The sequence below is a fragment of the Sturnus vulgaris genome, unplaced genomic scaffold, assembly GCF_052056855.1.
Source record: "Sturnus vulgaris isolate bStuVul1 unplaced genomic scaffold, bStuVul1.hap1 Scaffold_155, whole genome shotgun sequence".
Classification (NCBI taxonomy): domain Eukaryota; kingdom Metazoa; phylum Chordata; class Aves; order Passeriformes; family Sturnidae; genus Sturnus; species Sturnus vulgaris.
The window spans coordinates 2,209,109-2,235,249 of record NW_028276072.1 but is presented as its reverse complement, the minus strand read 5'-3'; the positions used below and the strand labels follow the sequence as shown (position 1 = coordinate 2,235,249).

The window sequence follows — 26,141 nt, the reverse complement described above, 5'->3', positions numbered from 1 at the left end:
CTGCTCATGGGTATCATTGTGGCCTTTCACTGGTGGATCCACATGGGTGGAATGGAGGGAATTGAGGGTCTGGTGGAGGTTCAGGATTCCCGGAGGTGGATGGGGAATCAAAGTCACTCCTACATTTTTCTTTTGCAGATGGCAGGAAACACCAGGAAACGTGACTGCAGGCTCTGACCATGATTTGTGTTTTCCCCAAATCTCCAGGACCTCCCATCCTCTTCCACACATCCCCTTATTCCCACGGAGCCCCCATGGTGGAGGATCCTCAGGCGACCAACGTGGAGCTGCGGGGCCACATGGGCAACCATGGGAACCCCGTGACATCTGTGACATTCTACAACAAAAGTTGTGACCCTCGGGGAAGTGGGAGGCACTGGAGTGATGGGAAGGCCCCATAGTGGGGGCAGAGATTGGGCAGCACCCAGGGCCCCTGGGCTGGGGGAAACTGAGCCCGCAGTGACCTCGGCTGGGGGTACTGAGAGCTGTGGGGAGAATTTGGAGGGTCTTGGTTGGACTGCAGTGGCATCCATGGATGGGTTTTCAGGAATATTGGTGTGGCACTGGGAGCTCCTGGAGGGTTTGGGGAACTCTTGGAGGGTCATGCAGGGATGTTGGGGGATCTTTCTGGGGTCCTGGGGGAGTTTGAGAGGTGCCCCTACCTGCCAGGCTTCGAGTTTTGTTGCTCAGAGGGTCGGGAGCACGGGGGGCAATGGGGGCACTGTGGTGGTGCAGAAGTTCTGAGGGATTCAGGGGTGATTGAAGTGTCCAGGGGCAATCAGGGGTGCAGTGGGGATCGGGGTGCAGTGGGAATTTTTGTATCCCATGGGTTGTTGGAACTGCCAAGGTCCGAGGAAGGGTCAGGGGTCCCGGGTCCCCATGGTCACTCCCTCCCATTTTCCTTGCAGCTGCCAGGAAGCCCCAGGACAGGTGAGTGGGAGGCTCTGGCCAGGACTCCCCTTTCCCCCCTGCCCCAGACTCCACCCAGAACCCCAGTTATCCCCATAGGACCCCCTGGAGGAGGGGGCAGTGATGGACCCCAATGCTGTGGGCACTGAGTGGGTAGGGGGTGAGTATGGGGGGGTACATGGGCACGTCACCCACGGGTGTCACCCCCACCCAGGTCTCCAACCCTGGAGTCTCTCTCAGGTCCCCGCCCAGCACATCCCCCAGGTGACCCACACAGAGCTGCTGGGACCCCAAGGACGACAGCAGGACCCCGGTGACATCTACGAGAACGTGCTGTGACACTGGGGGCACTGGGGGTTCCTTTCCTAGGGCACCCCCCCTTTGGCACCCCCCAGGCTCCCATGGGTGCCCACCCTGACCAGGAGGTGGCCACGAGTGGTGGGTCCCATCTGGGGCTGCCAGAGCTCCACGTTCCAGTGCTCCCAGTGCTCCCAGTATCCCCAGGGGCTTCCCATTCCCTCCCCAAGTGCCAGGGGGCACAGGACCCTTGTCCCTCTCATTGGACACAAAATGCAGCTTTAGGATTAAACTGGGAGAAATGGTTTTGGTTTGTTCAGCTCTGCCTGCTCAGCTCGGCCCGAGGAGGGTCCCGGTCAGGTTGAGCAGATCCTTGTGGGATTTGCAGCAGTTTTGGGGCTCTCTCAGTGCCTTGGGCACAGGGACCAAATGATCAATTGCTGCATTTCCGGACTGGTTCCCTCGCAGCTGCCCCCGCAGGGGGGGTTTCCAGCCAGCCCTGCTCTGAAAACCATCAAAGGCCCTGGCAGAGCCACTGCTGGGGCTCACACCGGGTTTTGTGCTTCTTGCAGGGCTGAGCAAACCACGGCCACGCCTTTTTCCCCCACAGAATTCTCACCTTTGCAGCAGCTCGAGAGCTGCGAGAATCAAAGCCAAGGGGGCAGGGGGAGCCTCAGGTCCTGGCTGCCACCTGGGGCTGGCCAGAGCAGGGCTGGGCCAGTGCCCATCCCTGTGCCCTGGGCTGGGCCAAGGCTGGGCCCCACACTTGGATGGCCACTGGCTTCAAGGAGGAGCAGTTTGGGAGCTCCTTCCTGCCTGGGGCTCCATTCCCAAGCTGCTCTTGCTGGCTCAGATCCTGCGGGGGTCAAGTGAAAATGGAGATGTCTGGAACAGAATTTCTCCCAAAACCCAATAAACCCAGTGTTGCTAAGCCCTCAGGACAGAAATGTCATGCAGGGGATTTTGGGGAGCAGGAGAGGGAGGGGGAAGCCCCCCAAGAGCATCACAAGTGTTCCATGTGCAGGGTCTCATCCATCTCCTGGTTGCCAGCACTGAGACCCTGCAGGGGTTTTGGGTATGAGGGTGGGCTTTGGGTGTTTTTGGGGTGTCTGTGCCCTCCCTGACTGGCACCAGGCCATGTCCTTCCCTCCCCACTCATCCCTGCTGGGGATTTTCCCCCACAGAATGATCTTGATGGGCTGTGGCATGGGGCCGAGGTGCTGCACCTGTGAGGGTTCCCAAATGGGGATTGAGGGCTCCCAGATGGGTGGGGGCAGCCAATGAGGGGGTGTAGAGTGGCCGGGTCACACCCCAAATTGGGGCACCCCAGAGGTCACAGAGGTCACAGTGCCCCACTGAGGACAGAGGGGGCTGGCAGGGCCCCCCGTGCCCTAACCTGGACAGGGACTTCCTCAGGGAATGTGTCCAGGGACCCTGCCCAGAACCACCATCCCCCAGGACAGGATCTCCCCTGCTGGGATGTGTCACCACTGGAACAAAATCTGCCCAGAACGTGTCACCCCCAGAACAGGATCCCCTCAGGACAGGAACCCCTGGATGTGCCCCCCCAGGACAGAACTCCCCCCTGTGTGACTCTCAGCACAAACAGCCTCTTCCTTCTGCTGCAGGAGAGAGAAAGTGAAAGTGTTGGGGGGCACAGCTGGACACCCCCATCCCCCACAGCCTCCTCACCCCTCCCTGGAGACCCCTCACCCCCTTTTCTCCCTGCCTGGATTCCCCCCAACCCATTCTCTGCCCAGCTGCTCCCCAGGATTTCTGAGCCAAGAACTGGGAGTGGTGGGGAATGGCACAAAAGTGAAGAAAATAAGGAAACCAGAGAAATAAAGAGAGGAAAAAGTCAAGCGTGGGGAGGGCACAGAAGCAGAGCTGCTCAGGACCCCCATGTGATGCCTGCCCAGGAAACACTCCAGGGGGGCAACGTTGGGCCCTGGGTCACCCCAAAATCTGAGGCACCCAGGGTAGGAGTGGTGACCCATGGGGCCTACCCAGGCACTGCCCATCCCTGGCACCCCCATTCCCCTGGGAACCCAACCATGGGACCACCATCCCTTCTGTCCCCTCTTCCCTGGGACCCCCATGCCATGACTGCCACTCCCCAGGATCTCCATTCCCAAGGACCCTCATCCTGGTAGTTCCAGCCCCTGGGACCCCTCCCTTCCCTTGGGGACCAAGATTCCCCCAGGACTCCCATTCCCCTGACACCCCAATCCCTGGGGTCCATCCCATGATCACAAATCCCTGAAGGCCACGTTGTTCTGGGATTCTCATCCCTGAGTTTGAATCCACCCAACCCTTGGGACCCCCCTTCCCATCCCTAGAACTCCAGTCCCCTGGACACCCATCCTTGGCCCCCTGCACCGCCTCAGCCTCCAAATTCCGGCAACATCCTGTCCCACCATGTCCCACCATCACCCCCATGTCCTACAAGGTCCCCACCCTGCCCCCATCCTGTCCCACCCTGCCCCCACCGAGGGCCACCTACACATGGGGACGAGAGCTGACCTCGCTTCCTGTCCCTTCATCCGAAGAGCCGCCAGCCAGGGGACAGGGGACAGCCACAGCAGTGAGTGACAGCCAGTGCCCATGGCTGGGGACACCGGGATGGCCGGGAAGGTGGCTCTGCTCCTGTGGGGTGAGTGCCCCGGGCACGGGCCTGATGACCCTGGGGACGGGCCCTGGTGAGGCAGAGAGGGGTGGGGAGGGGGCACAGGGGGGCTGCGGGGTCCCCTGAGGTCCCCAAGGCCAGCACAGCCAGTGGGGGACAGAGCCAGTGGCTCCTCAGTGTGACCGGGGTTTTGGGGTGGCCCTGGGAACAGGAAAAGGGGAACTGGGATGTGGGAGAGGGATGTGGAGACAGGGATGGGGGACAGAGTTTTGGGGACAGGGATGTCAGGTTTGGCTCCACGGGGCTGGGGCAGCTGTGGGGACAGGGACAAGGGGAGAAGCACCACGGGGATGTGGCCGTGGGGCTGGCGGGGGTGAGCTGTGCCAGCACGGGCTGGCCGTGGTGTCCCTGTCCCCGAGGCGTCCGTGCCACCCGGACGTGTGACACAGAGCTGTCCCCTGGGAGCCTCTCCAGACCTGTTGGGGACCGTGCCCGGGCATTTTCCCACAAGAAGCCGTGTCCCCACGGGGACAGCTCGGGGACAGCCTCACACCCTGCCCCCGCGGAGCCAATTCCACCTTGCCCTGTCCCTTCTCCCTTCCAGCCCAGACCCTCAGCCTCGCTGGTGAGTCCTCGGGGGATGCCATGCCCCCACCCCGCTGTCCCCAGCCCCTTGGTGGCCCTGGCAGGCTGGTGTCCCCTGTCCCCCGCAGGTGCCCAGACCCCCCAGCTCCTGGTGGAGCCCCCCTGGACGCCGGCGGTGCTGAGGGACCGGGTGACACTGACCTGCCAGGGCTCGGGGACCGCCCGTGCCACCACCTGGTACAAGGACGGGCGGCGCTGGGGGCAGGAGGGACGTGACCGCTTCCCTGTCACCGAGAGTGGCACCTACCAGTGTCAGAGACCCGGCAGTGGGCTCAGCCCCCCCGTCATGGTGTCAAATGGTGAGGGGGGATCTGAAATGCTCAGGGTGGCTCCCTGATAACTCTGGGTGGGCTCCACTCCGTGGGTGGCCTCACAACCCTCGTGTGACAGGCGAGAGCCTGTCCCCTGCACACAGGGACATCCCAGTGCATCCCAGTGCATCCCAGTGCACCCCAGTGTGTTGGGACTCCCGTGGTGACAGCTGTGCCACGGGGCTGCTCCTGGTGTCCCTGGGACCCTCCTGCGCAGTGGACACTCCAGCCAGATGTCCCCGGTGCCGTGGGCACCCACTTTGGACCTGTCTCGGGCTCCTCAGTGACACGGGACCCTCCTGTCCCACAGACCCGCTGGTGCTGCAGGTGCCAGCACGGGCGCTGCTGGAGGGGGACACGGTGACACTGCGCTGCCGGGGCTGGCAGGACAACCCTGTCACCAGGGTGCGATTTTACAAGGACGGGAAGGATCTAGGGGTGTCCCTCAGGGGCGCCGAGCTGTCCCTGTCCCCCCTGAAGCTGCACAACAGCGGCCGCTACCGCTGCGAGGGCTTGGTGGCCTCAGGAATGACACTGTCAGCACCGGTGACAGTGACAGTGCACGGTGAGCACTCCCACGGCTGGAACTCCAATATCCTGACACCCCCAAAGCCACTTCTCAGTGCAATCAGAGTCACAGTCGCCACCCCCATCTCCTTCCCAGAGCTCGTGCCGGTGCTGGAGGGTCCCCCCGAGCTCCCCGAGGGGTCCCCCCTCAATCTCAGCTGCCTCAGCACCCCCAGCCCCCTGCGGCCCCGAGCCCCCCTCCTGTACAGCTTTTACCGGGACGGGCAGATGCTGCAGGGCCCGCAGGGCTCCCCGCAGCTCCTGGTGCCCGCCGTGGGGGTCTCCCACTCGGGGAATTACAGGTGCGAGGTGCTCTCCGAGGGGGGGGCCGTGCGGAAGAGCAGCTCCCGGCTCGGCGTCACGGTGCGCAGTGAGTGCGGGGATGGGCATGGGGAGCCCCCACCGCCCTCCCAGATCTCCCATCCCTGCTCAATCCTCTGCGAGCCCCCCCTCCTTCCCAGCTCTCTCCCTGGGTCCCCCCATTGCCCATTGCATCCCTCCCAGATCCCCTTACCCATCCCTGGGTTCCTCTCTCCCTCTCTGAGGCCCTTCAATTGTCCACAGGTCCCTCCATCCCTGTCTGGGTCCCTAAACCGTTCCCTGTGGTTCCCTTCAACCCTCTCCATGTGTCCCCTCGCTGAATCTCCCATCCTTCCACCCCTTTCCAAGCCTCACTCCGTCTCTGTGCCCCCTTCTTCCTCACTGGGATCCCCCCAGCCCTCTCTGATCCTCCCTCTCCATGAGTCCCTCACTGCTCCCTGCTGTCCCCCACTCGTCCCATGTCCCCAGTCCCTCCTGTGTCCTCCCCACAGGGGTCCCGCTCTCTGGTGTGTCCCTGTCGGTGCAGCCCCCCGGGGGACAGGTGGCACTGGGGGACCACCTGGTGCTGAGCTGCGCAGTGGCCATGGGGACAGGTCCCCTGTCCTTCTCCTGGCTCCGGGAGGGTTCGCAGACACCACTGGGCACCGGTCCCCGCCTGGAGCTGCGGCACGTTGGGGACAATGACAGCGGCCACTACAAGTGCCGGGCCAGCAACAGGGACAGCGTGGCTGAGAGCCCCACTCTGAACGTCACTGTCGTGGGTGAGTGGAACCCTTGGGCTGGGGGTGACCCCACCCACAGCATCCCCAATTCCACACATCCCAAATTCCACCTCATCCCCCCCACACCAGCCCCAGCCCAGCTCACAGTGCCAGCCCTGGGTGTCACAGACCAGCGAACAGGGACCCTCTGGCTCCAGGGATCCCCACCCAGGACATCCAAGCCCTGCATCCCTAAGCCCAGCTGTCACATTCCCCACTGCACATCATGTCACATTCACCCTACTGAGCGTGACCCTCCCAGGGCACTGAGACCCTTGGCATTGGGGTGATGCCCCCATTGATGCTCCTCATGGCACCCATCACATCCCACCCACGCCATTCTGTGCCCCCCACCAGGTGACAGCCATCCCCACCCTTGGACACGGCATCCCTCATCCCACCTTCCCCTCACCCTCATCTCATCTTCATCCCCCACTCCTCATCCATCACATGCTCTCCTCCCACACCTCATGATGACCCCCAGCACCATGGGGTCACTGTCCTGGGTGAAGGAGACCCTCTGTATCCAGGAGTCACCATGCAGACTCCCTCATCCCCCTCACCAGGTGCCAGAACCTGTCCCCGGCCTCAGCCCTGTCTGTGTCCCCACAGTGCCCGTGGCCAATGCCACCATCGCCCCTGGTCCCCCGGCACTCCAGGTGCATGCAGGTGACTCTGTGACCCTGAACTGCTCGGTGCAGGTGGGCTCAGGCCCTGTCACCTTCACCTGGCTGCACGATGGGCAGGAAGTGGGCCGGGGTCCCCTCCTGGATCTTGGGGCCGTCGATGTGGGACATTCAGGCACCTACCAGTGCGTGGCCACCAACCAGCTGGGACAGGACGGGTACCGTGTGTTCCAGGCACTCAGCCCTGAGCTGGCCCTGGAGGTGACCCTTCGCTCACCCTGGCTCACAGGTGGGGTCACACGGGGTCACCGGGGTGTTCAGGACCCCCAGGGTTCAGGGTGACCTCGGTATGTCCCCCTCTGTCCCCGGCAGTGGCTGTGAATGTCGGCAGGACCCTCCTGTTCCTGCTCCTGCTCCTGGCTGTCATCGGGGGCTGTCACTGGTGGCACCGCCGGGGTGGGTAATAATGGGGGGACATGGGGGTCCCAGGGATTGGGATGAAGCCCCCCAGAGTGGGGGCATGATAGACTGGCACCAACAGCTTTTCATTTGCATGAAGCTGAGCCCCCATAGACATCAACTGGGGGTCCTGGGAGATTTGGGGAGGCCCTGGAGGGTCGTGCAGGGATGTTGGGGGTTCTGTCAGGGGTTTCTGGGGAGTTTGGGGGCTCCGGGGGCAGTCAGGGTTCCCAGGGATGTTCAAGGGCCCTGAGGCCCCCACAGCCACCCCTCTCCCCTTTCCTTTCCAGCCCTCAGGAAGCAGCAGGAAAGGTGAGTGAGGGGCTGCATGTTTGACCCCACATTTTACCCTCACTGCAAGAAACTCTGCAGCTCCACAGACCGCCCCCCCCCCCCCCCCCCCCCCCCTTATCCCTGCTGGCCTCCCCAGGAGCCCTTGCCCTCCCCGGAGGAGGGGGTGGTGATGGACCCCCAAGTCGTGGGCACTGAGAGGGCAGGGGGTGAGTACAGGGGGGACAGGGACACGTCACCCACGGGTGTCACCCCCACCCAGGTCTCCAACCCTGGAGTCTCTCTCACGGTTTCCCCCACCATATCCCCCAGGTGGCCCACACAGAGCTGCCGGGACCCCAGAAACATCTATGAGAACGTGCTGTGACACTGGGGGCACTGGGGGCACTGGAGGTCCCTGCCTTAGGGCACCCACCCATTGCCCACCCCCAGGCTCCCATGGGTGTCCACCCTGACCAGGAGGTGGCCACGAGTGGTGGGTCCCATTTGGGGCTGCCAGAGCTCCACGTTCCAGTGCTCCCAGTGCTCCCAGTATCCCCAGGGGCTCCCCATTCCCTCCCCCAGTGCCAGGGGGCACAGGACCCTTGTCCCTCTCATTGGACAAAAAAAGCATCTTTAGGATTAAACTGGGAGAAATGGTTTTGGTTTGTTCAGCTCTGCCTGCTCAGCTCGGACCGAGGAGGGTCCCGGTCAGGCTGAGCAGATCCTTGTGGGATTTGCAGCAGTTTTGGGGCTCTCTCAGTCCCTTGGGCACAGGGACCAAATGATCAATTGCTGCATTTCCGGACTGGTTCCCTCGCAGCTGCCCCCGCAGGGGGGGTTTCCAGCCAGCCCTGCTCTGAAAACCATCAAAGGCCCTGGCAGAGCCACTGCTGGGGCTCACACCGGGTTTTGTGCTTCTTGCAAGGCTGAGCAAACCACGGCCACGCCTTTTTCCCCCACAGAATTCTCACCTTTGCAGCAGCTCGAGAGCTGCGAGAATCAAAGCCAAGGGGGCAGGGGGAGCCTCAGGTCCTGGCTGCCACCTGGGGCTGGCCAGAGCAGGGCTGGCCAATGGCCATCCCTGTGCCCTGGGCTGGGCCATGGCTGGGCCCCACACTTGGATGGCCACTGGCTTCAAGGAGGAGCAGTTTGGGAGCTCCTTCCTGCCTGGGGCTCCATTCCCAAGCTGCTCTTGCTGGCTCAGATCCTGCAGGGGACGAGTGAGAATGGAGAAGTCTGGAACAGGATTTCTCCCAAAACCCAATAAACTCAAAGTGTCCCAATGCCTCAGGACAGAAAACCTGTGGGAGGAGTGGGGAGCAGGAGAGGGAGGGGACAAACCCCCACGAGCTTCATCCCACCCTGATTTGGTATTCTGGTCCCCCCAGCATCAATCTGGGGCCAAGTCAGGGATTTCCAGCGGGATAAAACTACATGTTTTCATCTCAGTGCTGGGGGCAAGGGGCAGGATGGTCCTTGGGTGTTCTGGACACAGAGGGGATGCTCAGGGACGTCACGAGTGTTTAATTTTGGGGGATCTTGTCTGTCTCCTGGTTCCCAGCGCTGAGACTCTTTGAGGGGTGTGCAGGTTGTAAGAGTCCATTCAGAGTTTCCCTCATTTTGCCTCACGACTGTCACAAGAAGACCCCGAGGACCCCCACCCAATTCTGGCCTGGCCGAGGTGGATGCTTGCCAAGGGACTGTGTGCAGGTGCTCGCTGTGCTCCATGGTACACTGCTCTGGAGCAGGCACTAGCTGGAGCAGCAGGTTCTGTACACCTGTTTATTGGAGCAACCCTCACAATGGTCCATAAATCTCCCTACTCCTTGGCCAGAGGCCACTTGCTTTGGAAAAGGACTATAAAAGTGACTCTCCGAAGAAGATTTTTTGAGACCCCCCCCCCCCCCACGGATGAAGACCCGTCTGTTGGCTGAGGGCCATGAAAACATCTCTCTCTTCTGTTGGTAGCTATTCCCCCATCCCCTTCTTTCTCTCTCTATACTCTGTTTCCTATATCTCTCCCCTCTATCTCAACTGAGTTGTTGGCATTCAATAAAAATGCATTTCTGTGAGTAAACTGATTTGTCCCCTGCTGTGTCTTTTGCACCCCTGAGATCAAACAATCACGACCTCTGCCTGTGTTGGCAGATTGTGACAGGCCCTCATCCCCCATAGTGGCCCCACGGCCCCCAGATCCCATAGTGGCCCCATGGCCCTCATCCCCCATAGTGGCCCCATGGCCCCCAGATCCCATAGTGGCCCCATGGCCCCCGTTCCCCCAGTGTTCCCTATATCCCCCATCCCCCATAGTGCCCCCATGGCCCTCATCCCCCATAGTGCCCCCATGGTCCCCATCCTATAGTGTTCCCTATGGCCCCATACACCCTTAGTGCTGCTATATTCCCAATACTTCCCCCATTTCCCTCTCCATAACACCTCCTAGAACTCCCATCCCCTGCATCCCCCCAGCCCTCCTGGATGGTGGATTGAGATGTTCTCCAGCTTCTCCATCATGTCCACCATGAAGTCCTGGATGGCCCCAGGCTAGGAGGGCTCATTCTGCTGGAGCAGTGGGACACCAGATCCACCAGGCCCTGCTGGCACCTTGGGGTTCATGAGGAATTACTGGGGGGTCACCACTGGGCTGAGAGGGGTGCATAGGCAATGGCTCAATGCCCTCGGGGCCATCCTGGCTCCATGATGGCCTCCATGGGTCAAGCATGGTTTCTTGGGTCAGCCAAAGCCACTCCTATGTGGGTCTGGGTGCTGTTCCCTGGGGACAGGTCTTAATCCTAATCCCACGCCAACCCTGCCTTGATCCTGCCCTAATCCCATCCCTCTCCATTTATAATCACATCCCATGCAATCCCAGCTCCATCACCCATTCTAATCCTGCCCTAATCTCACCCTAATCTTGCTCCCACTCTAGTCCTGCTCTCACTCTAATCCCACTCCTAAAATCACCCCAGCCACACCCACCCATACCACAATCTCACCCTAATCCTACCCCACTCTAATCCCATCCCCAAATCCCACCCCCAACCCTAATTCCACTCCAATCTCACCCTAATCCCAACCCACTTCACTTCTCCTCCACCCCAATCCCATCCCAATCCTGCTCTAAACCCATCCCTAAAGACACCTGAACCCCCACCCTAATCTCACCCAAATCTACCCTAATTCCACTTCAATCCTACCTCTAATCCTGCTGCATCCCCAGGACTAATTCCACTCCATGCCCACCCCCAATCCCTCCATTCTCACCTCCCAGCACTCTCCACTCTGTACCACACTCTGGCACATCTGCCCCCATCTCCCACCTCTGATGGGGTCCCCACCAGCACCCTGGGGAGTCAGGGTTATTTTGGGACCCCCAGGCAGTTGGAATGTCCCAAGCCCTGGGGGCAGCCCCACAATTGGGGTGGCTCAGATGTCCAGACCCCACATCTTCTACCAGGCCCTGTCCAGCAGCAGCTCTTGGTGCCCAAAGCTCTGGCTCCCACCAGGGATCAGGACTTGTTACCTGGAACAGAGACTAGACAGAGCAAAAGGAATAAAATAGGTATTTTATTTTTGCATTTATATTTCAATACATTTTCAATGTGAATTTTCAATTGAAATTTTAAATTGAAAATTTCAGGAGTATTGGGGGTTCCTGGGTGGATTTTGGGGTGAAATTTGGGAGATCCCAAGTGGGCTTTGGGGGTCCTGGATAGGTTTTGAGGGAGATTTGGGGGATTTTGGGGGGTCCCTAAGGTATTTTGTTGAGGATTTGAGGGATTTTGGGGGTTCTCAGATGGAGTTTGGGGGATCCCAGCTGGGATCTGGGAGGTCTGGGTGAATTTTGGGGTGAATTTGGGGGATTTGGCGGGGTCCCAGGTGAGGTTTGGCATAAATTCGTGGGTGACTAGGTGGAATTTTGGAGTGAATTTGATGAATTTTGGGGGTCCCAGGTGAATTTTGAGGTGAACTTGGTGAATTTTGGGTCTCCAAGGTGAATTTTGGGGTGAATTTGTGAGATTTTGGGGGTCCCAGGTGGGTTTTGAGGGAGATTTGAGGGATTTCCAATGTATTGAAAGGATGCACCTTGGGCAGTGCAAGAGCCTGGCTGAGGCTACATGCAAATCAAATCCAGGATGGACCCTGGTCATGAGTTTTTACACGTTTACAAGTTTTGGTTCATCTCCATATTGGGGTCAATTATTGTCCTGGTTTAGGGAAAATTTGGGAGGAAACCTCTGAATGGGTTCCCTCTAGGAAAAAAGATCCAAGCAGTCCCTCCTCCAGTCGGCTTAGGGAAAAAAAATTCCTCTGAGAGAAGTGGAAAAAAGAAAAACTGTTTATTCAACAGGCAACACACCTCCCAGCACAACAATGAACAATGTCAAACAGCAAAACCTCTCGCTGTTCCGAGGAGATGGCAGATTTAGAAGAGTTCTTTCCGTGGCTGCCTGGCTCACTCAGGCTGCTCTCAGTCCCTCCTGTGCTGGGGAATGCCCAGGCCAGGCCTGGTGGGCCACAGGTGTGAGCTCCCAGTGCTCTTCTGGGTTTTCAGTCCAAAGCAGGTTCAAACAGTTCCAGGAAAACAGAAAAAGGGAAAAAACAACAATCCAGGGGGCTTCTCTGCCTCAGCTAGCCAAAAACTAACCAAGAGCAAAGGAGAGCTCTCTCTCCCTGTCTACCGCAGACAACACAGTCTGTGTGCAGGAATGCAGGGGAGCCAGTGCAGTCTCTGGTAACAAATCCTGCACTTCTTCTTCCCCCCCTTCACTCCTGGAACCAGTCTTAAAGTTGCAGAATTTAATATTCAACACCAACAGAACAGACGATTCGGGGATATAGGCATCACACAGTCACCCCAAGACACACCTATAAAATTCTGTATGTCCAAGGATAGGTACCAGAAAAAATCTGCCAGCACTGTCTAATCTGGGTGTCCTTGTCCTCCAGTGACTGCCTCTCATCTGCCCCTGCAACACTGGCACTTCCTTGTTTCCTTCCTATGGAGACCATGGTGACACTGCAGGGTACCATGGATCCAAGGGATTTTTGTGACACTGTGGGGACCCTGTGGAACCAAGGACATCACTGTGGCCCTGCTGGGCTGCATGGTGCCAAGGGCCCAGTGTGAAGCAGCAGGGCTTTGTGGAACCAAGAGGCCATTGTTGCATTCCAGGGCCTGGTGCAGCCCAAGGGCCGTTGTGATCCTGCAGGGCACCGTGGATCCATGGAGACCATTGTGGCATTGCAAGGCCCCATGGAATCATGGAGACCATTGTGACACTGTGGGGAACCAAAGGGCCATTGTGACCCTGCAGGGCCTCATGGCAGCAAGGGGCCATTGTGACACTGCAGAAACAAGGAGAGCATTGTGACATTGAGGGGCTCCATGGAATGCAGGGGACATGGAACAGATCTGGCTGGATTGGCCTCCTGGGGGCCACCTTACAGGTCCAGCTGACTTTGTCATGCCAAAAGCTGCCTCTCATATCCCCTTGGAGCACTGGGGCTCTGTGCTTTCCTTCCTATGGAAAAGAACCTTCCCTTTTTCCAGGAGCCCATGGCTAAAATTGGTACTGACCCTAAAAAATTCCCAGTATCCAGGGATTTCTCGCAGACAAAATCAGCCAGGACAGGCTCTGGTAATCACCTCTTATCTACCCCTGTAGCACTCGGGAACTGTTTCTTCTACCCATGGAAAAGAACCAACCTTCTTGTCCAGGGCCAAAATTGTGATTTGGCCTCCCAAATTCTGTCTAACCAAGGATTGCTCCCAGACAAAAGAAGTCAGAAGCGAGAAGTCTGGCTGGGCTTAATCTTTTGCTGATTTTCTTAGACTATGAGAAGATTGTTTTCATTAGCCAACACCTTGGAGAGGTCCCAGAGATGTCCCAAGGTGGGTTTTGAAGACTGCAAGTACATGACCACTGTATAGGAACAAAGGAGCTCTGTGCACAGTGGAGACCGAGGACAGCAGAGGAGAGCCCTGGGAGGGATTGAAGGGTGGTTTCAGAGATGGAGGATGCTTTTGACACAGTAGAGAACAGCTGGAGAAACAATTAATGCAAGGAGCAGCTGGGGAGAGCCAAAGTGGACATGAGGACAAAGGAGTTTCTCGCCCAGGGTAGAGCTGTGGTGCAACACATCCCCCAGCAAGAGTCTGGAGCAGCCCAAGGCTTTGTGAGTCCAGGCAGAGGCAGGCAGGAGGCAGAGCTGTCAGCAAAGGAAGGGGCCAGCGAGGTGGGGCAGGCGGGGGATGACGACAGCCTGCAGGGACAGAGGCGCAGGGCATGGACACCGTAGGACAGCCTGGGCTGCAGAGGGCACAGGGATGGGCAGCAGCTGAAAGGCCCTGACACAGCCAACTCCTGCAGCACTTGGGCCATGCAGGCTGGCCCTGGGCCTGAGGCCAGCAGGGGACAAGTGAGCCTTGCTGTGCTGGGGCCTCATTGCCTCCTTGTCCCTGCTCAGCAGCCTGGCAGGGGCCGCCCCATGGTGCTGCCCTTGGCATTGCACATGGCCAGAGCCCAGTGGCCCGGGAAGAGCCCTGAGCAATGAGGGAGGGACAGGATCTGCCTTGCCAGGGGCTGGGGCACAGCCCTTGGCCCTTTGCATTCCTGAAACACATCCAGGTGTGCTCAGCATCAGAGACAACTTTGTCTTGTTTGTCCCCACCTGTCATCAGTGCCTCCAGTGTTCTGCTCTAACTGGAACCCAAGCGTTGAAATTCAAAATGCAAGGAATTCTCAGAACATTGGGTTTGTAAGCTGAACTTTAGATCTATGCATAGTTAAGTAAAGATAGGTTTACCTTTAGAACTTAAGATATAGAAAAATAAAGGTAGTTACAAAGGGAACAAGAAGTTCTAGGGTGCAGCAGTGTAAGTTTGTGTGTCGTGATATAATTGGCTAAGGAAGTTCACACTGTAGTATGAGTCAGTAAGACAAAATAACTTAGTATTGAATTAGAAATTTAAACATCTGTAATCACAGTGTTTTATTGCTTAATAAACACTTTAAAGACCTTGTAACCATAAGTCCTGTGACTTCTAAGCCATGCTGTGACCATCTGTTAGACAAACCTATCCTTTCTGCCTGTATAGAAAATAAAAAAATTAAATCAAGCTTTCTAAAGCAACTCAGTAGTCCTGTCTCTCTGTTTCATTTGGAAAAAGAAAAAATCCAGACAAAAACAGGTGATGTAAAAAAAATAAGACCACTTAAAAAATATATCATAAAAAGAAAAAACTGATACTTTAAAAATGTAATGTAAGAACTATAAACCAGCACCTGGGGACACTTTCTTTGTCATGTCCCTCAGTGAGACCCATTAGAACTTGAGGAAACTTTGGACTTCGAATCTGACTTTGAAATTTTGAGCGGTTTCTTTTCCTCCTTTACCCTATTTTTGCCTACCTGACATCATTTTCATAAATTTCTGCTCTAATTCAACCCTTGGGAAACCTCAGTGGGACTCACTAAAAGTAAGAGAAACTTTGGAGTTTGAATCTGACTTGGAATTCTTGAGAAGTTTCTTCTACTCCCTCTCAGGGACTGATGTTCAGCTACTCAGCACCAAAGCCCCAAGAGATTCATTAAAGTCCTTCTGCTGTGTCTGTGCTGCTGAGCTGGGCTGGGCTCCTGGCAAAGGCAGAGCTGCAGAGAGAGAGCCAATATTTCCAAAATACTATTTGGAGCACCTTGGCAGCACCAAATGCACCACGGGACTCATTGGGATCAAGCAGTCCTGAAAAACCGTGGCTCTGCCTTGATTTCCCTCTTGTCTGGTGAAGTTCATTAGGAAGGTTTTCAACTCCAGATATGGAGAAATATTTCTAAGAGCTTCTCTAGAAATATCCATCCCTATTTTCAAGGGTGTATTTTATTACTGTTTTCTTTAGAGCAGAGGTGATTGCAGCATTCCGTCATTGATGTTGATCCAGGGTCTCTCCTCAGGAGGTCTGGCAAAGAGGAGTTTTCTTTTTTCGTCCGAGGCACTTCCGGGACTACAGCTCCCATGATGCTTGGCAGTTCCCATAGAGTTTTATTCCAGCTGTGACTTCATCTCCCATCATGCACCGTACCCCACCGAGAGACATTGTAGCTGTGCCTACAGCTCCCATGATGCTCCACGGCTCTATCAAACCATATTATACCTGTGCCTACAACTCCCATCATCCCCTGAGCCCCAGAGAGCCCCATTAGAGGGCCCCAACTGCTCTCCCGGACCCCTAATGGCCACAGATTCCCCTCCCTGACCTCCCAAGTGCTCTCCTGGACCCCCAAGAGCTTTCCCAGGCCCTGAAGTGTCCATCACAATCTCTTAGTGCCCCTCCTAGTGCTCACTCAGGTCCCCCAAGTTTCCTCCAGACTCTAAAGTTCTGTCTAAATTCCCTCTCCAGACCAAAAGCTGCCTCAAATGTACCCCAGAAATGTCTCCATGAATCCCAAATGGGTCCCTTTTATACCATCTGAGAAAATGATTAAAAATATTACAATGGTACTAAAAATAGGACTAGTAATCAAAAGCTGGAAAAATCCATAGCCAATAGTGGTCACTTATTAATGAAGGGAATTGTGTTACTTAGAACCAATGACCAAAAAAAATATTTACGTTGCCAAAAATGTATAGATTTTTTAATATAAATAGAAAATTAAGGTAATAAAAGTAATAATTAAGGTAATAAAAATATAGAATAGTATTATTATGAAAAAAAAAAATTAATAATCTTTTTTTGGGCATGTCAGTCAGGTGGGTGATGTGAGACACGCTGAGGTTGAGGGTGAGGAGCAGGTTGTCCAAACAGGAACAGCCCTCAAGGTGCTCGTACTTCTGTGTGCCCAGACCTCCTAAGGAGACATTCACCATCAAGATCATTCAGGGAATGCTTCAGTCAGCTCTCCTCTAAAATGAAAAATAAAAAAATACTCATGTGATTAAAAACACAAAAGTCATGAGGTGCACATTGAAATCCTTCCTCATTAACAAAACTCCAAATTGACTCCAAGCAGGTGCACAATCCCTGATAACTTGAAGACAACTGGAAGAAGACAAGGTGCTCCTGAGGACTTTCTGTATTTTTATGATCCCCATGGTGGATTTGGGGCTGAGTCCAGGAGCCCCAGGCACTGAGAGAAGGTTGAAGAAGCTGCTCCAGGAGTCAGAAGCAAAACTCCAAGTCCCTTGGAGTATCAGTAGCCCCACTGAGGGCAGGGAGTGCCAAAGGCTCCCCAGGGACCGGTGAGAGCAGATCCTTGAGGGCAGGATTGCAGGAGCCCGAGGCTGTGAGCAGGGAACTGCAATGCTGAGCAAGGCCTGGGCTGGCTGGAGGAAGCAGAAAGGCCAAGGCCTGAGCCCAGGCCTGGGCCAGCAGGGCCTGTCCCTCACAGGTGGCTCGGGGCTGTTCCTGGGGCAGTGGGATGGCAGGGGCAGCAAGGACAAATGTCATCAAGCTGCAAGCCCTGCCAGCCTCCTGAGGGAGGGCCGAGGCAGAAGCAAAGAGCAGCCCCTGCCAGGAAAGTTCCTTCTGTGGGGCTGCAGAGGCCCTGCCCGAGCCCAGGGCACAAAGGCCTGGGTGCCTCTGGCCCTGCCAGCCCTGCCCAGCCCTTGGCCATCTCTCCTGCAGGCTGTGCCCCCTGTGCGTGCTGCTCCTGTGCCCTGGCCGGCTGCACACGCCCATCTCGCTGTCCCCCCCAGCATTTCTCAGCCCAGCATTGCTGTGCCCTCCCTGGGCTCCCTGCACCCAGCGCTGCCGGCTCCTGGCACACAGAGCCATGGCCTGGCCCAGCCTCACGCTGGGACACCTCTGACACCAACATTCTGCCCTGGGAGGGACTTTTGTGTATCCTCACCTCCAGGTGAACCTTCCAGGCTGCACTTTGGGGAGGTTTCCTTCTCTTCCCACTCTACAGGAAAACCGTGTTCTGCTGTTCACAAATAGAGAATGGCTGGTGGGAGATGTGGTGGTCAGAGGCTCTTTGGGCAACAGTGACAATGAAATAATGCAGCTTTTAAATTTTCTTTGAAAGAAGATAGGACATCAACAAAACTTCTACGCTGGACTTAGAGAGAGCAGACTTTGGCCTATTCAGAATTCAGATTTGGGGATAACAGAATCAGGAGCTGATTTTTTAAGGCAAATAGCCTTTTAAAACAAAGAGATCCAGGCAAGGTGGGCACACTTCAAGAAAGAAAAGTTGCATGAGCAGGAGCAGCCTGTCCCTATGTGCCAAAAAGTGAACTACTGAGGAAAAAGACTGGCCTGGCTGGACATAGAGCTTGTTCCAGGAAGTCAAGGAAAAAAAAGGCACATCACCTTTGGAGAGAGGGGCAGACAACTTAGGAAGTATTTATGGATGTTGTTTGGTCATGCAGAAAGAAAAGTAGAGAGCTGACAGCTCAATTATAACTTATCCTGGCTACGTCTGTAAAAAATAATGAAAAATATTTTTATAAGTATATTAATAAAAAAAGGAGGGACAAGGAGAACCTCAGCTATTTATGGGATATGGGGGTGAATGTAGTAACTAAAGATAAGGAAAGGTTTTAGGTACATCAGAACTTTGCCTCAGTTTTCAACAATAAGAGAGGTTTAGCTCAGGACAAGTCTTTTTCTGACCTGGGAGATGGGGACAGGGAGCAGAACAGACCCCCTGTAATCCAGGAGGAAGCAGCTGGGGACATGCTGAGCCACTCAGATGCTCACAGGTGTTTCTGGGACCAGATGGGATCCATCCTAGGGGGATGAGGGAGCTGCTGGATGAGCTCCCCAAGCTGCTCTCCATCATTTCTCATCAGTGCTGGCTCAGCAGGGAGGTGCCAGAGGACTGGAGGTGCCAATGTGAGCCCATCCCCAAGAAGGGCTGGAAGGAGGATGTGGGGAACTGCAGGCCTGTCAGCCTGACCTGGGTGCCTGGTGAGGTGATGGAACAGACCACCTTGAGTGCCATCACAGGGCACCTACAGGATGGCTGAGGGATCAGAGGCAGCCAGCGTGGATTTCAATATCTGCATTGATGATCTGGATGAGGGCATTGAGTGCACCATCAGCAAATGTGCAGATGGCACCAAGCTGGGTGTGAGTGTGGATGTGCTGGAGGGTAGGAGGGCTCTGCAGAGGGACCTGGGCACCACTGTGACACTGACACTGCAGGGTGTCATGGCACCAAGAATCCATTGTGACACTGCAGGTTCTTGTGTCACCAGGGGTCCATTGTGACACTGTGCAAACAAGGAGTCCATTGTGGCACTGTGGAGCCTTATGGAATTCGGGACCCCCTGTGACTCCATGGGGCCTCATGAAATCAAGAAGACAGATGTGACAGTTTTTGTCCTTGTGGAAACAAGGAGACTGCTGTGACACTGCTGGACCTTGTATAACCAAGAGGCCATTTTGACCCTAGAGGGAGTTATGGACTGAAGGAAACAATTTTGGCATCATGGTGCCCCATGGGATCAAGAGGCCATTGTGACACTGTGGAACCAAGGAGAACATTGATGCTCTGCGAGACCTCGTGGAACCAAGGATCCATTGTGATACTGCAGGGCCCTGGGGGACCAAGGTGTCACTGTGACATTGCAAGGCTCAAGGATACAAGGGGCTTTGTGACACCAGGGGGCTCCATGGAACCAGAGGAACATTGTGACACTGGGAGGCCTCATGGAATTGTGACATTTTTGGGCCATATGGAACCGTGCTGACATTAAGCTGGCTGTGAGTGTGGATGTGCTGGAGGGTAGGAGGGCTCTGCAGAGGGACCTTGACAGGCTGGATCCAGGGCCCAAATCCAACAAGGTGAGGTTTAACAAGACCAAGTGCTATGTCCTGCACTTTTGCCACAACAACCCCTGCAGTGCTCCAGGCTGGGGACAGAGTAGCTGGACAGCAGCCAGGCAGAAAGGGACCTGGGGGCACTGATGGACAGCAGGCTGGACATGAGGCAGCAGTGTGCCCAGGTGGCCAAGAAGGCCAATGGCTCCTGGCCTGGATCAGGAATGGTGTGGCCAGCAGGAGCAGGGCAGTGATTCTTCCTCTGTGGTCAGCACTGGTTGGGCAGCACCTCGAGTGCTGTGTCCAGTTCTGGGCCCCCCAATTAGGAAGGACATGGAGGGGATGGAGCATGTCCAGAGAAGGGCAACAAGGCTGGTGAGGGGTCTGGAACAGAAGTCTTGTGAGGAGTGACTGAGGGAGCTGGGCATGTTTATCCTGGAGGAGGACTCGGGGTGACCTTATGACTACAACGCCCTGAAAAGTGGTTGTAGTCAGGTGGGGATTGGTCTTCTTCTTCAGGCAACATCTGACAGAATGAGAGGACGCAGTCTTAAGCTGCTCCAAGTGAAATATAGGTTGGATATTAGGAAAGTAATTTTTACAGAAAGGGTGATGAAGTACTAGAATGATCTTCCCAGAGGGCCTGATGGAGTCACCATCTGGATGTGTTTAAAAACAGACTGGATATGGCACTCAGTGCCATGGTCTAGTTGAGGTGTTAAGGCAGGGGTTGGACTTGATGATCTTGAAGGACTCTTCCTACCCAGGGATTTTGTGATTCTGTGAATTCTCTGAGACTTTCAGCTGAATCCTCTGTCCCTGTCCCTTCCCTGTGTCTCTGTTGCAGATGGAAGCTGCTGGTGCCTTTCTCACTTTTTTCCCATTTCCTGAATACAGACAGATGTTCCTAGGAGTGTTCAGCAGGTGTTGCTCAATGTTTATGCAAAGCTTTTGTATCCTCATGGAACCAAGGAGACCCTTGTGACACAGTGAAACCCCATGGAACCAAAAATCCATTGTGACATTGGGGCTGGATGGTACCAAGGAGACCATTGGGATACTGTGGATCCAAGGACACCATGGTGACATTGTGGAAACTGATGGAACCATGGGCATTGTGACACAGCAGGGCCTCATGGAACCAAGGAGTGAATTGTGACTCTATCAAACCTCATGGAACCAAGGAGTGAATTGTGACTCTGAGGAACTTCACAGAACCAAGAGTCTATTGTGACACGGGGTACTCATGAAACCATGGAGAGTATTTTGAAACCAAGGCCTGCTGGAATCAAAGGTCCATTGTGGCTCTTCAAGGCCCTGTGGACCAAGGGGAGCACAGTGACACTGTGGGGTCCATGGAACCAAGGGGTCATGGTTACACTGTGGAGCTTTATTGAACCAAGAGTCCATGGTGACACTGCAGGGCAGTATGGAATCATGGAGAACATTGTGACACTACACGATGTCATGGAATCAAGGGGCCATTGTGACACTGTGGGGACTTGTGGGACCAAGGGGCAGTTGTGGTACCATGGAAATTGTGGCAGTCCCGCTGAGGTCCATCACCAACACAGGCTCCTCCTGGACTCCTTGGAGGAGAGAGTTGGAGGCCATGATTACACAAAGCTCTCATAGACTCCAAGGCAAAAGCAAAACCCAAAGTCCTCTGAAAAACCTGCAGTCCCTGGGAGCATGAAGGAGCCCCCCAGGGCCATTCCTGACCAAGGCTCCCCAGGGACTCGTCCCAGCAGATCCCTGAGGCCACTGGGCTGTGGGGGGATGCTGAGGGCAGGACAAGGGGTGACAGTGGCCAGCCTTGCTGGGCTGTGCCAGGAGGCCCCAGTGGCTCAGGACAAGGTGTCTCCTCACAGCTCTTGGTGGCACAGACCCTGCTGTGACCCAGGACACCAAGACTTGGCTTCTCCTGGGCACTGCCAGCACTGCCAGGGCCCTTGGCCATGTCCTGCACAGCTTGTCCTGCACTGTCCCACAGCTGCTGCTGTGTCCCTGCAGGCTGCACACTCCCATCTCGCTGCCCCTGCCTCTGCCCTGCCATTGCCAGCCCTGCCCTGACCTCTGCCCACCCTCACCCTCTGTGCCTTGGGACACACACACATGCACTGAGCTCATCCTCCTCCTCCTGGCTGCTTCTCCTGCCACAGCACTGCCCTGGGAGGGTTCATTCCTCACTGGAGCTGCTGTGTTTGTACTGGTGCATTTTATAGCTCTGCTTCTGCTTCTCTGTCAATTCTGCCTTCAAAGAGCTCTCCAAGGAAAAAATTCATTTAATGGTGGAATAACAGAGGTGGGAAGAGCCCACTGAGCCCTCTTGGCCTGGGTGTGGCTGGGATGGAGTTCCCTTTGCCCAGAGCAGCCCCTGTTCTGCTGTGCTTGGCTCTCGTGCCTGGAGTGGGTTTGGTCACAGCCTGAGGCTTTGGCTGCTCCTGAGCAGGGCTGGCCCCACATGAGGCATCTCTGCAACTCCCCAACCAATGTCCTGGGGGTGGGCAAGTGTTCCTGGGGACACAGGCATGGGACAGCTGGGCTGGACTGACCCAAGGGATCTTCCAATGCATGGGATGTCCTGATCAGCAGGGAAATAAGGGGGCCAAGAGAGTCTCTGGATTTTCTGTATTAATACATTCGTCTTCCAAAATAACCACTACATGTGCTGAATTCTGGTGGGGAATTCTTGTCTCCCCATGATTTTTCTTGCTTCTGCATTTGGCCTTTGATTTTTACTTCCCTACCCCAAACATTAATGTCTTTTTATGCTGACCCACAATTTTTTCACCTTATTTTCTCCTGTTTTCTGAGTAAGGAGGGACAGTGACAGAGACACTTGGCTGTCATTTGATCCCAGAGGGGTTTAACCACAGTCACCTTGCCCAACTCTGCTCTTATGGGCACGCCCAGCAATGTCAGGGCTCTGTCAGGTGCCCAGCCCTGAGCTGGGCTCATGCCCTGCTCACAGCCCCAGGGGTGTCCAGGGACACGAGCCCTTCCCTGGCACACACACACACAGTTCATTGCAGCACGGGCATGGGCTCCCTGGGCTCTGCTGCCACTGCCAGAGCCTGGCAGGGACCTCAGCCCTGCGGGTGTCACCCTGCCCTGCCCCTGCCCGAGGTGCCCCATGGCCGGAGGGATGGACACGGGGAGCTCTGGGCACAGGAGCTCATCCCAGCCCTGCATCCAGGGGTTCCCAGGGGATGTTACTCTCTGGAAACTCCAGGAACAGCTGCAGGTGTCTGTGTCACTGGGTTTATGTCCCCTCACACACACACAGGATGTTCAGGGCTGTGCAATGTCCCTGCACTGCAAACACAGACACCTGACCTGGTCACTTGATGTCCCTCCAGGGAGGGAAGAACAACTTCTGTGCCCTGGGGTGAGAGGCCACTCCTGGGGGCAGTGCTGGCTTTGCCAGGGCACTGCTGGGACAGCCCCACCCTGAACACTGCCACACTTCTGCTGGTCACTGCTGCTCTCCTCTCCAGGGCGCTGTGTTGGGAACATCCTTGAAAGAAAACTGGGAAGGAGATTGAAGCTTTCAGGCCCTGCACTGGGGAGATGCCCCTGCATGATGCAAATGCTGCTGCAGAGCCCAGGTCTGTCCCAGCAGTGCCCATGGCCTGTCCCTGCCTGCAGTCCCTGGACAGTCACACAGCAGGACTGGGACTGAGCTGAGAGAGCCCTGAGGCCTTAAACCAGCCCAGGGGCTCTGAAGGGGAGCATGGAAGTGAAGGAAGGGGAGGTTATGGAGCAGAAGCCCTGGGGCTGCCTGGCAGTGAGGAGCATTGGGGTTCCCTTTTCACCTCAGCTCTGCCCAGTGACACCAACTCTGCAGCTCCAGAGAAGTCAGGGAGGAAAAATATCAGGGGAACAGGGCAATATAGAGTTCTTTATTTTGTGTAAACACAGAGCTCGTACAACTCCTGGGTTATACAGCCTATGGCTCACACTAGAAATGCAAATACTGAATGAAAAATGGTACAAAGATTTTCCTGTGAACAAATTCTCAAAAATATAATACCTGTGCCAGCAGGAAAAACACAGGATACAGACTGGGTGTTAATGAGTAACATCATAGAAGCTATAGAGGAGCATGGGAGTTTATTGGTTCTGAACAGCATTCATAATTATTTTCCTCAGGCCATCCTTGAGCTCCTGGTTCCTCAGGCTGTAGATGAGAGGGTTCAGGGCTGGAGGCACCACTGAGTACAGAACTGACACTGCCAGATCCAGAGATGGGGATGAGATGGAGGGAGGCTTCAGATAGGCAAATACGATAGTGCTGAGGAAGAGCGAGACCACGGCCAGGTGAGGGAGGCAGGTGGAAAAGGCTTTGTGCCGTCCCTGCTCAGAGGGAATCCTCAGCACAGCCCTGAAGATTTGCACATAGGAGAAAACAATGAACACAAAACAACCAAATGCTAAACAGACACTAACAGGAAGGAGCCTCAGTTCCCTGAGGTAGGATTTGGAGCAGGAGAGCTTGAGGATGTGTGGGATTTCACAGAAGAATTGGCCCAGGGCATTGCCCTTGCACAGGGGCAGGGAAAATGTATTGGCTGTGTGCAGCAGAGCATTGAGAAAGCCACTGGCCCAGGCAGCTGCTGCCATGTGGGCACAAGCTCTGCTGCCCAGGAGGGTCCCGTAGTGCAGGGGTTTGCAGATGGACACGTAGCGGTCGTAGCTCATGATGGTGAGAAATGAAAATTCTGCTGCAAAGAAAAAGGCAAAGAAAAATACCTGAGCAGCACATCCAGCATAGGAGATGTGTCTGGTGTCCCAGAGGGAATTGTGCATGGCTTTGGGGACAGTGGTGCAGATGGAGCCCAGGTCGCTGAGGGCCAGGTTGAGCAGGAAGAAGAACATGGGGGTGTGCAGGTGGTGGCCGCAGGCTACGGCGCTGATGATGAGGCCGTTGGCCAGGAGGGCAGCCAGGGAGATGGCCAGGAAGAGGCAGAAGTGCAGGAGCTGCAGCTGCCGCGTGTCTGCCAATGGCAGCAGGAGGAAGTGGCTGATGGAGCTGCTGTTGGACATTTCTGCACTGTGGCCATGGAGTCCTGTTGAAGGAGTACACAGTTATAATTCAGGGGAGACTTTGCTGAGCAATGTCCAAGTTCCTTCTCCTTTGCCTCTGCTACTCTGTGCCACCCCAGTTTCATTTTCTCAAATCCCTTCCTTCAGCCTCATGCCTGGAGCTCTCCTGGGATCTGGCCCCGTTGCTGTGATGAGCAGGGACCCTGTCTATGGACACTGAGGGGTCAGCTCTGCTCTGCAGCAGTGGGGTCATGGGAACAGGAACAGGGGCCAGTCCTGGGGCTGGATTTCATCAGGCCAATCTGCTCCTGAGGCAGAGGAGCTTTGCAGCACCTCCTGTCCCAGGGCTAAGGAGCAGTGATGGCCAAAGGCAGTTTGAGAGGGATTCCTGCTGTGCCCAGGGAGATCAGAGAGAACTGTGCAATGCAAGAGCTGTAACTCAGTGAAGGGTGAGGGGAGCTGCTCTGTCACTCCATCTGTCCCCAGCTGCCCTTTCTGAGATCCAGGGCAGTCACTGTGTTCCCCTGAAATCAGCCTGACACAGCTGAGAGCAGAGGGACAGCAGAGCAACCTGGCTCAGCCCTTCTCACAGTCTCAGGCCCACTCCTGGCCAAGGACACTCCTGTCCCCCAGTGTCCCCTGGAGGCAGCTCAAAGCTTGGATGGCATCCTGAGGACACACCAAGGGTCCTGTCCATGGCACTGCTTGAGGAGACTCAGCTCATTCCCAGCCTCCCAGCCTGCCCTGGCCTGAGCTCCCCGGGGCACAGGGAGCTGGGACACCCCATTGCTGTGCTCAGCCTGCACAGGAGGAGCCCAAGGGCTGGGCCTGAGCCTGCAGCTGGAGCTGCCATTGCCAGAGAGCCCTTCAGCAATGCCAGGAGCACCTGGGCAAGGCAAGGAGAGAGAGAGAGCTGGCCCTGAGGAAAATCCTTTCCCTGTCCATCCCTGCCCAGCCCCTGCCAGGCAGCACCAGGGCAGGACAGTGGCCCTCAGGTCCTGGTCAGCAGGGAATGGGCACATGGCAGGAGAGATTCCCTTCATGTCTGGTGCTGCTCTGCCAGCCCAGGAGGGGACTGAGGGCCCTGAGCCCCCGGGCTGAGGGCTGAGCTGGCTGGGAGGGGACACCAGAGCTGTGCTGCTCAGGGCAGTGTCTGCCCTGCAGGGCAGGGCTGGCAGGTGTCACATCTGCCCTGCAGCAGGGCTTCCCTCAGCACTGCCTCCCTCCCTCCCTGCCCATGGCTCTGCTGCTTGAGCTGTCCCAGCCCAAGCTGTTCCTGTGGCCCTGGGCTCCTTCCCTGCCAGAGCTGCCAGAGCCCAGCCCAGCCCCTGGGCCAGCTCTGCCCTGCAGCTGCTCGGGAGTGCAGGGATTAAAGAACAGCTCCCCCAAGCCTGGGCACCATGGAAAGGTGATGCTGGATGGATCTGGAGGATGGATCCCTTTCTGAGGTGCCCAGGAATCCTCAGAGTGATGGTTTAAGAGCCTCAGCCCCTGCTCTACCCTGCACAGCTGAGTTTCCACTCTCAC

At 56.1% G+C, this 26,141-nt stretch overlaps 2 protein-coding genes across 2 annotated transcripts; one reads left to right on the top strand and one right to left on the bottom strand.

Moving 5' to 3' along the window:
• Positions 1–254: 254 nt before the first annotated feature.
• On the top strand, positions 255–8,180 carry LOC148219334 (advanced glycation end product-specific receptor-like). Its single transcript, XM_088157731.1, has 7 exons — positions 255–329; positions 1,009–1,062; positions 5,176–5,353; positions 6,270–6,437; positions 7,394–7,410; positions 7,953–8,026; positions 8,126–8,180. The coding sequence occupies exons 1-7, from the start codon at positions 255–257 to the stop codon at positions 8,178–8,180; spliced, it is 621 nt and encodes a 206-aa protein (XP_088013857.1).
• Positions 8,181–23,459: 15,279 nt separating this feature from the next.
• Positions 23,460–24,404, bottom strand: LOC148219333 (olfactory receptor 14J1-like). The gene has a single exon (XM_088157745.1). It carries the CDS (start codon positions 24,375–24,377, stop codon positions 23,682–23,684), a length of 696 nt encoding a protein of 231 aa, XP_088013871.1. The 5' UTR covers positions 24,378–24,404; the 3' UTR covers positions 23,460–23,681.
• Positions 24,405–26,141: the final 1,737 nt, after the last annotated feature.

What these genes read in the sequence shown, in the direction of transcription:
- LOC148219334 (XM_088157731.1), top strand. Translation starts at nt 255, where the DNA reads ATGGTGGAGGATCCTCAGGCGACCAACGTGGAGCTGCGGGGCCACATG. An exon ending in ATGCTGTGGGCACTGAGTGG is followed by an intron (nt 1,063 to 5,175) that starts GTAGGGGGTGAG and finishes CGGGGCTGGCAG; the next exon opens with GACAACCCTGTCACCAGGGT. An exon ending in GGTGACAGTGACAGTGCACG is followed by an intron (nt 5,354 to 6,269) that starts GTGAGCACTCCC and finishes CCATGGGGACAG; the next exon opens with GTCCCCTGTCCTTCTCCTGG.
- LOC148219333 (XM_088157745.1), bottom strand. Translation starts at nt 24,377, where the DNA reads ATGCACAATTCCCTCTGGGACACCAGACACATCTCCTATGCTGGATGT.